The sequence below is a fragment of the Staurois parvus genome, unplaced genomic scaffold, assembly GCF_062004578.1.
Source record: "Staurois parvus isolate SC_StPar_1 unplaced genomic scaffold, SC_StPar_1.0 ptg000679l, whole genome shotgun sequence".
Classification (NCBI taxonomy): Eukaryota; Metazoa; Chordata; class Amphibia; order Anura; family Ranidae; genus Staurois; species Staurois parvus.
Window position 1 is genome coordinate 2,319,226 of NW_028318475.1, and position 18,627 is coordinate 2,337,852.

General features: G+C 40.6%; 1 protein-coding gene across 1 annotated transcript in view; it reads right to left on the bottom strand.

Moving 5' to 3' along the window:
* The window catches only part of LOC149447635 (albumin-like), a 35,345-nt gene extending 32,792 nt beyond the window's left edge, over window positions 1-2,553 (bottom strand). Inside the window, exons 1-3 of the mRNA XM_089652328.1 lie at window positions 2,404-2,553; window positions 1,721-1,784; window positions 69-201 (exon numbers count right to left, since the gene is read on the bottom strand). Coding sequence (XP_089508454.1) covers window positions 69-201; window positions 1,721-1,784; window positions 2,404-2,545 — 339 coding nt within the window. The 5' untranslated portion in view covers window positions 2,546-2,553. The remainder of the gene's footprint in view (window positions 1-68; window positions 202-1,720; window positions 1,785-2,403) is intronic.
* Window positions 2,554-18,627: the final 16,074 nt, after the last annotated feature.

Consider the following 18,627-nt stretch of genomic DNA (forward strand, 5'->3'; position numbering starts at 1 on the left):
CACCACTGCGAATTCTGTTATTACATTATCATGTGAAGCTTGCTGAGAAACAGCCAAAGAGAGCATACCCCTGGTTTTTTACATTCAGCTTCATCTGAATGTGTTTCGCAGTGATCAACAGCCTCCATAATTTTTGCCTGGACTTTCAGGAGTTCATCCAGTGAGCATTTTTGGAAATCCTGTGCCAAAATCACCAACACTCTGTAAGACATGACAGCATAGTAAGTACATATTCATTCTAATCATGTGTTGTAACATCTGTCTTTTAAATTTAGCTCTAAACAGTGATATGTCATCAGAATGCATTAGTTTATGGAACCATTAAATTAAGCAGACCTTGCACACAAAGCCATGCATTCTTTCTGATATTTTTTGTAAGAATTACTTCAGTGTCCACCATCATCCAGATTACAGTTACCCTTACCATATCAGAAAGTTAAAGAAAATCACTAATGCTTGAAAATGGCTTCATTCAATTCTAAGTACTTAGACTTCCCCTGAGACATGCGTACCTGTAAAGATGGAGCTAACTAGTGATAAATATGGCCTAGGCATATCTAACTGTTCAAAGTTGGCATCAAATTCATGGCCTACAACAGCTGGATAATGAAAACTAGTGGTCATCTTTATTTTCCTACATATCCACTACCAATATAACAAATATGACTGCTCAATAGCTCAGTTATATCTTTACATAGTAAAATGTAATATTGTAATTTGCCCTTGTTTGTTCTCCTTACACCTCCAGCTATAGCTTAAAATGGTTGTAAAGGTAGGTTTTTTACTTTCATGCATTCTATGCATGAAGGTAAAACACCTTCTCTATGCAGCAGCCCACCCTAATACTCACCTAATCCCCCTCACGATCCAGTGATGTGCACTGGAATCTCAGCTATCCCCAGACTCCCTTTCCTCATTGGCTGACACAGCAGTGAGAGCCATTGGCTCCCACTGCTGTCAATCACAGTCAGTGAACCAATGAGAGGGCAGGGCCAAGCTGCAGCTCTGTGTATCAATGGACACTGAGCCTGCTTGGGTGCCCCCATAGCAAGCTGCTTGCTGTGGGGGCACAAAACAGGAGGGAAGAGCCAGGAAAGCCTGCAGGGGACCCGAGAAGAGGAGGATCCAGGCTGCTCTGTGCAAATCCACTGCACACAGCAGGTAAATATAGACATGTTAGTTATTTTAAAAGAAAAATAAATTGCTTTTACAATCACTTTAATACTGTATGTTTGCTTATACAGATTTACATACAACTGATGGAAATCGTGCTATGCTTTTTTTATTGTCTATATTCCTCCTCATGTTTGTATAATTTACTATTTGTAGGGTTGTGGGAGATGATTACGCTATACAAATTATTAATAATAAAAATAATAATAATATCTACTCATAATAATAATCCTATACCTACTTGTTTCTACTAGAACACTAACTACTTACTGGCCTACAATTTTCACAGTCAGGCAAAAAAAAAGAATAAGGAGGAAGTGAAAAAAGAAGAAATCTATTAGAAATGATCATTTCATTGAGCTCATACAATTATCTGAGATTATATTGGTTAGTTGTTATGACACTTTGCAAATCCTCATTTCTCACGATAATAAGGACCAAGCCCTAATACTTTGAAAGCAATTTTATCTAGAAGTTTGTATTGTTATGCAAATGTCAGAGTGTTTCTAGAACAATAAAAAAAACTTTATATATTTAGAATACTTACAATTTTTCAATAACTGGTCTTCCTACTGCCTTTCTAATATCGTTAATTGTCCGTGGATGATGGTCTAAAAAACAATAAAAACCACATCAGTAGTCACATAAAATGAAACTCCAAAACAGGTTTCTTTTCAATAAAGTAGTGATAGGCTACAAACTGTATCAGACTTTAATGCTGTTGTTGCGTCCGTCTGGGGAGATTGACCCTCACTTCTGTTGAAATTATAGTTTTCACTAGACCAGAAGGTAACGGGACACAATTAAGCTAAGGATACTTATAAAAGATTACTGATCTCTGTAAAATGAGGGATGTGCCATCTTCACAGCCGAGAACCAAAAGATGAAATGGACAGATCAGTATATGGCATTCCCAACTTTTATCTGTCCTTTCACCAATATTATGGATATAAAAACAAATACACAAATCATATATTCCTAGTGTTCAGAATTGGCCCCCTAAATCACAACCTCATCAGTGTCCGTTTAATATTAAATGTCCTTCTGAAAACAACTATTCATAAATAAAAACACAGATGTTTGATTTTTATTAAGGTGATGAGTTTTTATGTTTGCCCAACAGACCTCTTCCTTGGTTATAAAAAGAGAAGAAACTGATGGAAAAACACTCAAACATACTTAGTGCATTTTCATGCGCATAAAAATTGCTTTTCTGTGATTCTTGCTTACCATGATCTCGCTTTTGTAGGTGTCTTGACTCAGTTGCTATGGAGAAAATCAACAGACAAATCAGGGTGACCCACTTCATGTTGGCAAAGATTTTTTGGAGGTTCTCTTGGAAGCCTAAATCAGTTAAGGGAAAGGCAGACATTTATACCATTTTTCGCATCCTAATTAGAAATAATTAACCAGACTGGCTTTATCATTAATTAAAATTTGGTTGTAAAATGGGCTTACATTGGCAACAAATTTTTTGAAAGACCTTGTAAATCATTTACTGATGTAAGCCTTTGGTGATTAGGCTGTGAAACTATGAACAAAAGGTTAAGTAAAGTGATCCTTGATTATGACAGTATCAGTCTGCGTCTGCAGCCTGCATGGTTTCCAAATGTATGTAAAGGTCAGTTATTGAGACACTATAATATAGTATGTTGTTTCACAGAAGTGCTTTACATCAAGTGCTTTACATAAGTATTCACCTCCATTAGACCTTTCCTTATATTTTAATGTTACATTTTGGACACTTTTATTTAAAATAAATTTCACAGAAGCACAAAAGGGTTTTCCATGCAGGGGTTGTTCAGATTCCCTCTGCCATAAACAAATACTTCAGACCCTTGGCTTTCACTTTAAAGCCACGCTGCTTTGGTCCTCAGGCTTAGGCCCTTGTCTCTGTCTTCCAAACAGAACTCTAAACTCTCTGTATACCTCGCAGTTTCCTGATGCACTGGCTCCCACTCTGATCCCTGGGTGAAGACCTCCTCGGTCCAGGATGGAGCCCTGAACTCTAATCATCTTCCTTACACAGATCTTGTGCACCTGTACAATCAGTGTGCTGGATGCTGACAAAATGTGGACCCAGGATTGGAGTCTCTGGGCTCCAGAACCCATACCATGATTTACTAATTCCAAAGGACACTGAACAACCAATTTTCTATGTGCCAAACACACATCCTGGAGCCCCTCAACCTTTTGGTGCTACTTAACCTTTCTCAGATTGTGTCAGGTGCATATATTTTATTGCAACATGAAAGGTAAAAGAAAAAATGGTAATTTTATGCTCCCATAATGATTTAACCCCCTGAATCAAAACCTAGTAGAACCACCTTTGGCTGCAATTACTGCTACTTCTGCCAAATATTATTGTCAAAATTGCTCTGTTAGATTGGAAAGGGACTATGCAGTGCCTTGAAAAAGTATTCATACCCCTTGAAATTTTCCACATTTTGTCATGTTACAACCAAAAATGTAAATGTATTTTATTGGGATTTTATGTGATAGACAAGCACAAAGTGGCACATAATTGAGAAGTGGACGGAAAATGATAAATGGTTTTCAAAATGTTTTTACAAATAAATATCTGAAAAGTGTGGGGTGCATTTGTATTCAGCCCCCCTTTGTAGAACCAGCGTTCGCTGCAATTACAGCTGCAAGTTCTTTTGGGTATGTCTCTACCAGCTTTGCACATCTAGAGGGGGAAATTGTTTGCCCATTCTTTGCAAAATAGTTCAAGCTCTGTCAGATTGGATGGAGAGTGTTTGTGAACAGCAATTTTCAAGTCTTGCCACAGATTCTCAATTGGATTTAGGTTTGGACTCTGACTGGGCCATTCTAACACATGAATATGCTTTGCTCTAAACCATTCCATTGTAGCTCTGGCTGTATGTTTAGGGTCGTTGTCCTGATGGAAGGTGAACATCTGCCCCAGTCTCAAGTCTTTTGCAGACTCTAACAGGTTTTCTTCTAAGATTGCCTTGTATTGGGCTCCATCCATCTTCCCATCAACTCTGACCAGTACCCCTGTCCCTGCTGAAGAATGAAGATGAATGAAGATGGTGTGTTCAGGATGATGTGCAGTGTTAGTTTTCCACCACACACAGCATTCTGCTTTTAGGCCAAAAAGTCCAATTTTGGTATCATCTGACCAGAGCACCTTCTCCCACATGTTTTCTGTGTCCCCCACATGGCTTCTCGCAAACTGTTTTCTTCTTGCCACTCTTTCATAAAGACCAGATTTGTGGAGTGCACGACTAATAGTTGTCCTGTGGACAGATTCTCCCACCTGAGCTGTGGATCTCTGCAGCTCCTACAGAATTACCATGAGCCTCTTGGCTGCTTCTCTGATTAATGCTCTCCTTGCCCGGCCTGTCAGTTTAGGTGGGCGGCCATGTCTTCGTAGGTTTGCAGTTGTGCCATATTCTTTCCATTTTCTGATGATGGATTGAACAGTGCTCCATGAAAATTTCAAAGTTTGGGATATTTTTTCATTACCTAACCCTGCTTTAAACTTCTCCACAACTTTATCCCTGACCTGTCTGGTGTGTTCCTTGGCCTTCATGATGCTGTTTGTTCACTAATGTTCTCTAACAAACCTCTGAGATCTTCACCGAACAGCTGTATTTATACTGAGATTAAATTACATACAGGTGGACTCTATTTACTAATTAGGTGACTTCTGAAGGCAATTGGTTCCACTAGATTTTAGTTAGGGGTATCAGAGTAAAGGGGTCTGAATACAAATGCACGCCACACTTTTCAGATATTTATTTGCAAAAAAATTTGAAAACCATTTATCATTGTCCTTCTGCTTCACAATTATGTGCCGCTTTGTGTTGGTCTGTCACATAAAATCCCAATAACATACATTTACGTTTTTGGCTGTAACTTGACAAAATGTGGAAAATTTGAAGGGGTATGAATACTTTTTCAAGGCACTGTATGTAAACAGGAATTTTAAAATCTTGCCACAGATTCTCAATTGAATTGTTGTGCTGGGCTTTAACTGAGCCATTTTAAGCCATTTAGTTTCTTGCTCTGCTGTTAAGCATACCTCTCAACTTCCTAAGATGAAAAGAGGGACATCTTTTTGCCCACAGTGTACAGGAAAAGGACACACCCCTGCCATACCTACACTTACATGGCCCATGAAGAATTATTAAGCAAAACACTATTGGCTAAACTCTGAAGTGCTTTCACAAGACCTCCTTCTCTCTAGTTCCCTGGTCTCCTCCTCCCATACCCGCCTCCAGGACTTCTCCAGGGTGTCACCCATCCTCTGGAACTCCCTGCCCCAACCCATCAGATTATTACCTACTCTCCTCTCCTTTAGGCGCACCCTGAAAACCCATCTCTTCAGGGAAGCCTACCCCACCCCCTGCTAACCTGCCGACCTCCTCCACTCTTCCTACCGCACCATCCCCCACAGCTATCTCCTCCTGTACCACTATCCACTCCCTCCTAGATTCTAAGCTCGAAAGAGCAGGGCCCTCAATCCCCTCATGTTTTGCATAGTATTGGTATTGTTCTGTCACATGTTCTGTCCCCCTTTGTAATGTACAGCGCTGAGCGAACCATTGGCACTTTATAAATACTGTATAATAATAATAATAATAATTTATTAGACAGGCCTACACATCTGTCCAAAAAAGGACAGAGGGATGTAGTTTCAAAAAAGGAACAGTTCCTATAAATGAGGGACAGTTGGAGGTATGATTTAAGGTCACTGCCCTGATGGTAAAAGTGTACCTTTGCCCAATCTAAGTTTTTTTTTAAAGACTGAAACAGGCTGTTTCATAGAATTGCCCATTATTTGGCTCCATTCATCTTGTCAACAATCTTGACTCTCCACAGTGCCTACTATTGAAAAACATTCTCACAGCATGATGCTACCACCACCATATTTAACCATAATGTTGGTGTAGCCCAGTGCTAGCTAACTTACTTGTATCATTTCTAGACATTCATAACACGAACTATGTTGAGCTAGTGCTATCTCTAGTGTTCAGCTGTGATAGCAAAATATTGTTCAGAGGCACAGAGAAAAGGAAGGACTCTACAGATGAGCTGAGGATTGTGGGATATGTAGTTCAATAGGCTGAATTTACACAGGGACCAATACTGTTGTAAACTACAAGTTCTATCTGGCTGGCAGAAGAGGTGAAATCCTGGGAGAGGATATATAAATCAGACCCCGGGAGAAGGGCTTCCTCTTGGAACTCTTAAGCTGAGAGGAGGGACCTGGCTGCTGTGAATAGTAGAGTATGGTGTGAAGGATCTTTGGTGGGTGAGCTACAGACCTACAAGCAGATCATCTGTCCCCAGCTTCCTGTCGGTAAAGCAACTAACTGGAGTCGTGCACATCGTCCCTGCCACAGCCACAGCAGAATCCCAGTGCACAAAGTGCAAGACCAGGTGCCACGCGCTGGTTGCAAATTCTGCATGAGCCCTCCAGGACATCCTAAGTCTCTAGAGCTGCGGTATCATCAGGTTTGTTGAGGGGGCTGAAGTACACACTGTGTACACTAAGCAGTGATGGACACTGCATGCAGACACCTTTATCATACGTCTAATTATAAATCAGTCACCTTTACCAGGAGGTATTTACCTACATTATCAGGGATTGCTGGTCGCCATTGCACAGCAACCTCTTTGGACCCTATTGAGCTAGCTGAAGATTCAGGAAACTCTTTTCATCAAGACTACCTTTTACCACTCTTCAAGCTAAGGACTCTGTGCGTGACATCAGTGCTCATATTAAAGGGGAACTCTATTTAGAATTTGTTTATAGCATAGTTTATACGCCTAGCTCTCCCAAAGTGTGTTTTTATTTTTGTACCTGTGTCATCAGCATTCTAAGGGAGCAGACTGACACTGAAGAATAGTCTTCTCCCTTCCATACCTGGGGTCAAAGGCTCCCTTTGAGTATATTTGAACTGCTGTTTGACTTATTGTGCTTACTACTGCAGGTACATTTGTGTTTCACGTTGAGATTAGTAATCAGGTGACTACCTTAGGAAGTATTTGCTTTAACTGTCTGCAACTAAAGAACCGTTAGTAAATATTCAGTTCTTTACTGCAATTTGGTGTCTTTTAAATCGTGATTCCTTGTGCATTATGTCTGAACCCAGGGTGTCAGGAGGCTCGTAAGGTCAGGGCAACCTTTGGGGACCATCATCTTCCAGTGGCCCTCATGAAGGTAGTGCTACATTGGTATTCTCAGGGTGGTTAACAAAATTGTTTTTTATGGGATATACTATATATGAAGGCTACTATTGCTGACTTCCTAAAATTTTAGTTTCTTGTCAGTTATGTAGACCTACTAGTTTAAGGCATTTTATTATGAGACCCATAACAAGTGTAGCACTACCCCCTTAGGAGTTGCTGAAGTTTGGGTCCTGCACAGCCAGGCAACACGCATTTCCTTCACTCAGACTTGCATCCAGGAGACAGTAACCAATCCTTGAGCTTGTTTTAAAGTTGTGTTAGGGGAATTGAATTTCTTCATCTTCCAAGCCCCCTGCTGGGAATTGGCCAGGATCCTCCAAAAGTACAGACCAGCCACTCCTCACCTCCATCTACTGCTTCTAGATCTTTCTACAAAGTTCTAGAGCAGGGGGAAATCCAAGAGAGCTGGCCTGCAGAGCCTCACAGCTCCTGACCTGAATTTGACCCACCTGGCTATTACATCCAGGCTGCTACTCAGCTTCAATCTAACAATTAAAGCTAGAGCTACCCCTAGCTAACTAGGACGGTGCTACACAAGTATGCATATCAGGAAATTCTGAGAAGAATCAAAAGTCCCTATCTGTATGATCTCTATGTACAGATAAGCAGAACTTCCCTGGGTTTAGTTCATGCAGTGTTCCATGACTGGCAAAGGAATTCCAAACCCAAACTCCATTGAACTCAATCAGAGCCAAATCTGGAGTGGATACTGCCCTGGGGAACATGTACCAATACTAAAAATAATTTTTTTAAATTCCATTCAGCCGAGCAGAAAAAAATGGTATACAGACCCCAAAAGACCTTTTGGTGCCTGCTATGTATTTTGGGGAACATTTGTGAAGTAGGAGTCTGTGTGCCATTTTTTTTTAACCGCTTCCTGCCAGCCCGCAATGTACTGCGGCCGGGCTGCAGTTACAGGCAAAGCAACATAACCGTATGTCGCTCTGGCTGTACTAACACAGGGGGGTGCCACGCACCTAAGTGGGCGCACAGCGCTCCCCCCCAGCCCCCGTGACTGCTGTCCGGCGGACACAGCGGAATGAAGATCCCTGTAATCGGGACCTGTTGATCATGTGATCGATATGCGATCACATGATTACAATGTTAGCAAAGCTGTTATGAATCAATCTCATTCATAACAGCTCTGCTTCTCTTGCTAGTGAGCTATGATTGGCCCACAGCTGTCATATGATACATGGGGCCAATCACAGCACCCTGTACCATGTGACCAGCTCTAGCCAATCACAGATCACTATCTTGAGCTATCAAAAGCTATCTTGTTCATGACAGTTCATGAATGAGTTAGGTTCATGACAGCAAGCTTTGCATTGCAGGCAAAATTATTTTTATTTCTACTGCAAATCATAGGTTAAAAAAAAAAAAATCCCTGATCACGCCCCCAGAGTAGTACAATGTTACTATGGTAACATTGTACTATTCTGATAAAAGCATTTCTTTTTTTTTTTATTTTAAAATAAAAAATAATAAAAAAAAAATTTCCATATTGAGAATTAAAAAAGGGTTTTTTTTGTAACTACTTGCTGATTGCTTACCCGCATTTTGCGGGCGAGCAGCGGCTCTGGGCAAAGCAAAGTAATCTTACGTCGCTTCCTATTTCGGGGTGTGAACACTCCTGCGCCCCCTGCTACCCCCAGGTCGGTCCAGGGAGAACATAGCACAAGTAGAAGCACTACATTTTACACGCACACATTAAGTTAGCACATTTAACCCTTTGATCACCCCTATGAACCCTTTGATTGCCCCGTCATCCAGCCGGTGCCATTAATACAGTATCAGTAAATAGAATTTTTCATTGACCACTGTATTCCTGCCACTAGTGACATCAGATAGTGTCAGGGTTAGTTAGCGCCCCTCCCAGCCAGGGTCAGTTAGCGTTAGATTGCCTGCACACTATCGCACTCACGCTATAGATTGCTGATCAACGCAATTACTAGTACAGTGTTTGTATGGATTAAGATATTGATCATGAACAGAACAATGCTAGTGCCTGCTTTGTATAGTGGCCCCAAAAATGCAGTGTTAGCAGGATCAGACCCGTTCGCTGTCAGCACTAGCTTTTAGCCCCTCCACTGTTTTTCATGGAAGATTTGTACCAATTGATTGTGGGCCAAAGCAATTTATACGCAAAACAATACATCGCCGCCCACCCAAGCTCAGCTCTTGTCAGACAATTTGCATGGAAACCTATCACAGTTTCTAAATGTAAAACTTTTTTGGGCCAAACCCTCAACATGAGCATTACAAAAAAGAATGAATTGCAGTCATATTGGTCCACGCCCGATTCATCATATGCCCATGTTCTCTGCTGTTACATATATGCCCAACATGGACCAGCAATGTACTGGTAAGTTGCTGGACTTTGATTGGTTATACCGGGATGATGCCTGTAGCTACAGGCATCTTCCTGGTATTGTTTCTTTCAGCTTGCGGTTGGCTTTTATGTAAAAGCAATCCTAGTAGCCAATTAGTTGCTGAATCATTTTTAGAAGCAGCGGGATGGGAAATCCCCTCCCTACTGCCACCTTCCACAGTTTTCTTGGGCTCTTCTGTCCCACAGGGGAATCCGAGAATGCAGCTGGAAGTTCTGCTGGCTGACTATAGAGCTGATCAGAGACCAGAATGGCTTCAATCATCTCTATGGTCTAAGAGACCGGAAGCTACAAGCATTTCATAATTTCTGATTTGCCAGACTTTAACAGTGCCATTTGTAAATTGGGAAAGCATCTGTGCCCCATGCCAGTATGAAACAGAGATTTCACCATGCATGTGAGGTATTAGATGAAGGGCAGTAATTCTAGCACCAGACTTCCTGTGTAAATATATATTGGTGACCTGTAAAGGCTTTTAAAGCATCGCCTATCGATATTAAAAATGTACGTACTTTTTCGCCATTGCATGGGCATGCACAATTTTAAAACATGTCCTGTTTGGTATCTATTTACTCGGCATAACGTCATCTTTATATTTCTATCAAACAATTGGGTAATATATTGTGATTTTGTGCATTAAAATTCTAAAAAGTGTATTTTTCCCAAAAGATTTATGTTTGATAAATCGCTGCGCAAAATACTGTGTGACGTACCAAATTTCAACACCCACTGTTTTATTTTCTAGGGCCTCTGCTTTAAAAAAATATATAATGTTTGGCGGTTCAAAGTATTTTTCTAGCAAAAAAAAACAAAACTGTTTTTTCATGTGAACAGTGTCAAAAAAGGCTTGGTCTTCAAGAGTGCCTCTTATCAATTTCCTTGGGGTGGCTACTTTCCAAAAAGGGGTAATTTGGGGGGGGGGGGTGTTTCTACTATCCTGACATATTAGGGCCTCCGAAACTGTGATAGGTAGTGGGGAAGTGATATGAGGAAATATGCTCTTTGAAAGCTGAAGGTGGTTATTGGATTTTGGGGGCCTGCATGTAGCTAGGCTGCCAAAAAGCCTCTCACATGTGGTATCCCCATACTTGGAAGAATTAGGAGAATGTGTTTTGGGGTGTTATTCCACATATACCTATGGCATGCATGAGCAATATATCATTTAAGTGACAACTTTGTGTAAGAAAAAAAATAAATAAAAATTGTCACATTTGAAAAACTTGTGTCAAAAAATAAAATGTTTCAGGGACTCAACATGCCTCTCTGCAAAATCCTTTGGGTGTCTACTTTCCAAAAAGGGGTCATTTGGGGGGGGGGGGAGTTTGAACTGTCCTGGTATTTTAGCACCTCAAGAAATGTGATGGGCAGTCAGAAAGTAAAAGCTTTGGAAATTCCAGTCCATATACCATAGTCTGTAGACGCTATAACTTTCACACAAACCAATTAATATACATATATTGAGATTTTTTTTACCAAAGACATGTAGCAGAATACATTTTGGCCTAAATTTATGACTAACTTTGAGTTTATTGGATATTTTTATAACAAAAAGTGAAAAATATCATTTTTTTTTTCAAAATTTTGTGTCTTTTTTTTATAGCTCAAAAAGTAAAAGCCGCCAAGGTGATCAAATACCACCAAAAGAAAGCTCTATTTGTAGGGAAAAAAGGGCATACATTTCATTGGGTGCAGCATTGCACGACTGCGCAATTACCAGTTGAAATAGTGTATTGCCGAACAGAAAAAAATGGCCTGGTCATGCAGGGGGGTAACTCTTCTGGAGGGCAAGTGGTGGTTAAAGAAGCCAGCAATTAAATATCATCAAACGTCATCTGGGGACAGACATCTTGTCCCCATGTCGATGAGGAAAAGGGCCTCTTACACACAACCCTGGCTGGTGTTTGTGGGGGTCTGCAGGCAGAGGCTAATCAGAGTCTTAAAGCCCTCTTTACTAATAATAATAATTTATAAAAAATGTAAATTAGAAATATACAAAAGTCAAACATAAATTTTTTTACACGTAAATAAATAAAATCTCCAAAAATGTCGCTTGTAAATCCATTGTGACAGTACCACTAGCTGAATGACAGCTCCCTGAGGTTAGGGGCAAGGGTAATGATGGTCACTTAACCCCCCCTGGTGGTATTCCCGAGTGTAGCTCGGGGTTAACTTTCAGTACCAAAAGCAGTAACCCCGAGCTACACTCGGGATTACCCTGCAGCGTTGCTCAGGGATTCCCTCGATCACTTACCTTGTCCTTTGCTCCCGCGATGTCCCCCCTGCGGCGTCCCTGGCCATCTCCTCCGGCGATGCCGGCATCCGTCTTCCGGGTTCTGTTCTCTGTGAGCATTGGGACGTACAGGGGATGGAACCGGCGGGAAATTCAAAAATTTTAAAAGTGACATTCACTCAATACACTAAAATCACATAGTAAAACATTACTGTATCAAACCATTTCACATACATTTTGTCCCTAGTGCTTTGTCCTGTGCCCTGCCTGCATTTTTACTGTTCTTTCTGCCTGGAAACTGAGAAATGTCCATGGCGTCCAAAAAGCGTCCCTTTAGGTCAAAAGCGGTTTTAGACCAGCTGGAGAACAGTGATAGTAAATTAGAACCACTTGCAGAATTGAGTGATAATGATTTGTGAGGAAATTCGTCATCAGACACTGAAAACGGTTTTGCGACTTTGCTCAGTGATGGCGAACTTGGTGCTATATTTCAAATTTCAGTGTTTTTGGTTTGATTACATTATTGAATTAAATTTATTATTATTATGTTATTATTTTGTATGATTATTTATTATATTATAATTTATGATTTCGTGTTTCAAATTTATCATACCCGGGATGTTTACTAGATTCTTGTTCGGACAGATTTCAGTGAGTTATTCCTAAAAATTACAGGCCTACAATAAAAAAACAACATATTTCCATGTAAAAAAATGTACCACTTTGAGCACAGAAATATGGACATAATCAGACCGCTAGGGAGGTTAAACAGCCAGTGTTTGGTGCATACGTATGTTCACACTGAACACTGAGATCATCCTTATGTTTTCTTGTTCTGGGTTAGTGACGCAATGGAGTTGATTTACTAAAGGTAAATATACTGTGCACTGCAAGTGAAGTTACTTTATATCTGAGGGGAAGCTCTGAAATGAGGCAAAGCTCTGCTGATTTCCTTCATCCAATCATGTGCAAGCAAAAATGCTGTTTTTTATTGGACTTGCATGTTCCCCTCAGATCTAGAGCAACTGCACTTTCAGTGAACAGACTATTTGCCTTTAGTAAATCAACCCCAATGTATTGAAGCAAGAGGGCAAACATGTGTATAGCTATGTTCACATTTTAGGTGATTTTGTAGATCACATGAGGCTTCTCTGGCTGCTTCCTGGACCTTGATGTACAACGGGGCCGGGAGGGGGAGCAGCATTGTTGCTCTAGCACACACAGCCTCTGACACTAATATATACTCTGGTTTCTGTACAGTGACAGAATCTATATCAGAAAATAAAGGTATACTGACTTATTGGTATCAGAGTATATTTACCTGCTATATTCATAGTACAGGCATACCTCGGTTTACGAACGCCTCGGTTAACATAATTTTCGGTTTACAAATGAAAATCCACTGAAAATAATGCCTCGGTTTAAACATTTTTTTTCACAATATGAAACAAGTTTCCCCTGGATCCTTTGTGCCTGGGAGGTTTATAGCGCCGGCCCCGTGCATGCTGGAGTCTGTGGTTAGCACATGGTGTCAAGTGTGGAGGTGTTCCAGTGGTTTTTGCATCAAGTTTTGGAGCCATTTTGGAAATTTTTAATCATGTCCCTGTACAGTATTTATGCCTTTAAAGTGCACTTTATAAAGAGTTTTCAACAGATAAAATACTTTTTTAAAACTTTTTTCTGACCTCCGGAACAGATTAATTGGTTTTCGCTGCATTGCTATAGGAAACACGTTTCGGTTCACAAATTTTTCACAATACGGAACGTCCTGGAGAACTCAATAAATTCGTAAACCACGGTACCACTGTACAATATATTCAGGGGATATGTACCTGCTTTTTTCATAGCTGAACCCTGACTGGTGTTTAGCTAGGTTTAACCTAGACTTGTTTTGATAGCTCCTTGCCCTTTACAATGCTGTTTGGATATTTTCTTTAATAAATGATGGGACTTTCCAGAAACTGGTGTATTTATTTAAAGACCATGTGAAACTCAAATTACACACAGAGGAGCTTCACTATGAACTAGGAACTTCACTGGCAGTACTGGGTGAAAAAATGTTGCAGAGGGCATGCCTATCAGCATTGGCACTCCTGATTCACAAGCTTGTAGCCTGTCAATCACCTTTCTGGATTAATAACACTGTCTCTGCTGCTTAACCGCTTCCTGTCTGCCCTATAGCAGAAATACTGCCACAGGGCTACATGGGTGCGCAAAATCACGTATATATATATATATATATATACGTGATTTTGCATTTCCGGGTAGGGGGCTCTCGCGGGGTGTGCACGCTACCCTACCCGTGCCTCCATTCGCACCCGCGGCTGTCAATCACCAGGTCCTGCCCGGTGATTGCAAAACATCCCCAACGGGGTGGAGAACTGTTTGTAAACAAAACGGTTCTCCTCCCTGTCAGCTCGTGCACATTGCTTTGGATGGCTGTGCACAGCACAGCCATTCAAAGCAGTGTGCTTACCGTGAAGCACACATACACAGCACACAGTAAAACAGCACACAGTTAACCCTTTGTTCACCCCACATGTTAACCCCTTCCTGCCCAATGCCAATAGTACAGTGTCAGTGCTTTTTATTAGCACTGATCACTGTATTGGTGTCACTGGGGATGTCAGTGACACCAAGTCAGTTCCCCCCCAGTGTCAGAATGCCCACCTCAGTCCCGCTATAGGTTACTGATCACCACCATTACTAGTAAAAAAAAATCCCAGTATATATACCACCATTTGTAAACGCTATAACTTTCATGTAAACCAATTAGTTTACATGTATTGAGTTTTTTTTTAGCAAAGACATGTAGCTGAATACATTTTGCCCTAAAGTTATGACGAAATTTGATTTTTTCATTTTTTTACTGGACATGTTTAATAGCAAAAAGTCAAAAATATTGTTTTTTCATAAATTTGTTGGTCTATTTACTTTTTTTTACAGCGCAAAAAATGAAAAAAAAAAACGCACAGGCGATCAAATACCACCGAAAGAAAGTTCAATTCGTGGGGGGAAAAAGGACGTAAATTTAATTTGGGTGCAGCGTTGCATGACCGTGCAATTGTCAGTTAAAGTAACACAGCGCTGTAATGCAAAACTCCTGGTCAGGATGGGGGGTAAATCCTCTGGAGGGCAAGTGGTGAAAGAGGAACTTTAGACCTCTCTGTAGTGGTTCTGCCCCCTCTCCAGCGCTGCTATTATGGTACGTGTACAGATGTTCAGATAGGGAAGACAGCAGCAGGACCATATAGTGGGGAAACATCAGTAGCAACAATTCTGGCAGCTGCAGCTTACTCCCACGTGGACTTCAGGGATGAAAAGGTGGCAGACTGTAAATGGGTGCCACTGACTGGAGAGGAGGAAAGTGAGGAAGAGATAGAACAGCAGAGAGGGGCAGTGACACTTAGCAAAGGACTAGAGGGACCAACTGTCCTATTCCACCAGCTGGCACTATCCCACTGGTAAAGGCCACTACTATCCCCAGGGCAGGTCTATAGAACTTTGCAGTGTGGGCTTTCTTTTAACATGCTTTCTGATGCCAGAACCATTATGGCCTGCAGACAATGCCTGCAGTGTATGAACCTTGAAAAAAAATTCCAGCCGTTTGGGCGCCACATGCATGAGGAGAGGCATGAATCTGCCCTACAAAGCCCTTTTGGAACAGCACCTCAAAGATACCAGCCCATATTTCTCCTTCCCCTTCTCCTCACTTTCCACTTCTTACCCACGTCCACAAGATTCCCCAGTTACATTTGCTGCAATATCTAAATCCTTTAGTGTCAGGGAGGAAAGTTTCACAAGAGGATTCACAGGCTTAGGTTACCCTATGTCAAGAATGGAAGTGGGTCACATTGCCACACTGAGTAGGGTCAAGCAAAGGTTTGAATCTTGTCATAAGTCTCTTAACTCTGCCATCTCCAGAAACATCCTTATTTAGGAATCTCTGATAAACAGGACAAACTGGAATCCGAACCGCCACACACCAGAGAAAGCCCAGGTGTTAGACAGATCCAGGCCACACCCCAATGCTTTTTGCTCCCCAATCACAGGGCTTAGTCATGACTTAGCCCTGTTGGAGGGGTGAAACACATCAGGGGCATGGCTTGGATAAAGCCGCTTTTCATCTGTCTAATAGAGTTGTACCATAGAGATCAGCTACAAACTTATAAACACTGCCATCTACTGGCTAATGTAGTTGGTGCACAAAATACATGAAAACTGTATTCCAACACCCCCACTCGAAAATTACTCCTTATATCAGTCCCCTTTCAAATCTCAGTTCTACAAACCGGTAGCTATGAAAATGTCCATGTCTGCAGTTCACTAAGATATGCTCTGATCCACTTTGTTTCTCAAGGGTTGGAAGTTTTTGCATCTTGTTCCATGAATCTGGTTCTGGTTTAAATGCTATGCAAGCAAAATAGGACAGATGTTTGGCTGGGATGCCTTTATTGCTTCTGGTGGATTTCCTGATTGAAGCCTCTGGTGGCCTGTTTTCTTTTTTTACAGTATATGGATTGTCTGCCTTAATATCTATTTCTGTGTCTGTTATCTTCTTGTGACACTGATGTGGAATTTCCCTCAGTCTGAAGTGTTTGTGTTAATTCACTGTTCCCCATAAGTACCCCTTCCTTTGTGCGAGCATCCCATTTTAGACGTTTTTCTTTTGGGATGTGCACAAAGGCTTTGCCTCCAAAAAGTTTTAGGTGGTTCTACTTCGGGCTTTCCATTCCACAGCTCCTATGGAGTTTTCTCAGTTGATTTTTCTGGTATTCAATTTTGGAGATAGTATGCGGTCATAATTGCCTCCCCCCAGTATGTGGTTGGCATATCTGCATCAAACAGCATGGTTCTTCCACTCTCACTTGTATGGTACAGTAGTTTGAAATATTATGCCATGCTTTTTGAGAATCGTCTGTGTGTTATCACCTGTATATTCAGATCCATTGTCTGTGCACAGTACACTCAGCATTTTGTCAAATTTGTTGCTTACTTGACCCAAATACTGTTCAAGCTTTAGTATACCTGTAGTAGTCTATAAAAGTGAGAAAATACCTCTTCTTTCCTGGAGTAAATTTTTCCATTTGACTGCAAAGATCTGAATAAATTAAGTCCAAAGGTTTTTCGATCTGCTGTTATTCTGCTTCGGAAAGACTTTTCTTGACATTTTTCCTTTTACACAGCTGGTGCATTTCATTGTTTGATCACATCGACTAATTTTTTATTCCACTTGCATAGTCATTCTCAGTTAATTTCTTTATTATGTCAGGACTTCTGTGCCCAAGTCGTCTGTGGCATGTGTGAATGCAGTTTGAATGTTTTTCCTCTTTGGTGGTATTAAGTCTTGCACTTCAACTGATGCAGTTCATCTGTAATTTTAGCCTTTGCAAGTAAGATATTCCCTTTTGTGATTGCACAGCTGTCACCTTGGACATTGCCTTGTTTTGTGAGCATCTTCACTGACAAAACTTTAGTTTTAAGAGCTGGGACATACCGTACATTTTTCACAGGTATTTTTCTGGTAGCACTCTGGGAAATAGGACAGTAAAGAAAACCGTCTGGGCCCATAACCTGCTTGAGATTCTGTATAAACCCTTACAGAACAGACACTGCACAGTTCAAATGTGTTTAACTACTGCTTCTCTGCTAACAGGAAACAGAAACTTTATTATAGAGAAAAGGCATTGAGTTTTACCACAGAGATCAGCTACAAACGTATAAACACTGCCATCTACTAGCTAATGTAGTAGTTGCACAAAATACATGGACACTGTATTCCAACACATATAATATTTTACAATAGTAAAAAAATCATCTCTATTTTTCTAACTCCCTACTTGCACCATGGTTGAATTTTCATGCTGTGGTGTTTGGTAATGCATCTCCTTTTATGAATGTTCTTTATTGTGCAACTGACGTCTGCATGGATCTCTGAATGCAGCCAACTGTCCAAGACTTAAAAAGAACACAAATTTAAAACTTTTACATACAAACAAAAAATCAACTGATCAACATCCATCCAAAATAAAATCACATTAGAGCGATATGAACTTAAATACTGCAAAATTATATTTTTTTGTTAAAGTATTGCACTTTATGTAAATATTGTATTTTATGTAAATGAAAAAAGGAAATGCACTTGATGTAAAATGTTGTATTTTATGTAAATAAAAAATGAACAATTTGGATAGAAGCAAATTGGAATTCTCCTCAGTTAAACCTGCAGGGTTAGCAGAACAACACACTGCAAAACATAGTTCTCCCTGAGTAAATATACAAATTACAAAAGCAGGGTCCATGTTTATTCTCAGATTTCATTAGCTGCTCTTTGGCCCTGAATTACCAAATTGTTTAAAACAGGCTGCAAACAATCTGTTCATTTTAAATCAGCAACACCTCGACTCTCCTCAACTAGAGTTTAAATGCTGCCCTACATTACATGTTCAGTATCTATAGACCGGACGTAAGATTTATATTTGTATAATAATAATAATATTACTATACAGCTTTGACTGTCTGGAGAATTCCTGTTGCTATTATGCAGTAAGCCAGTTAATGCTTGCACTTATGGTATGACCATTGCCATTAGGTGGAGAGGTCTCTTGT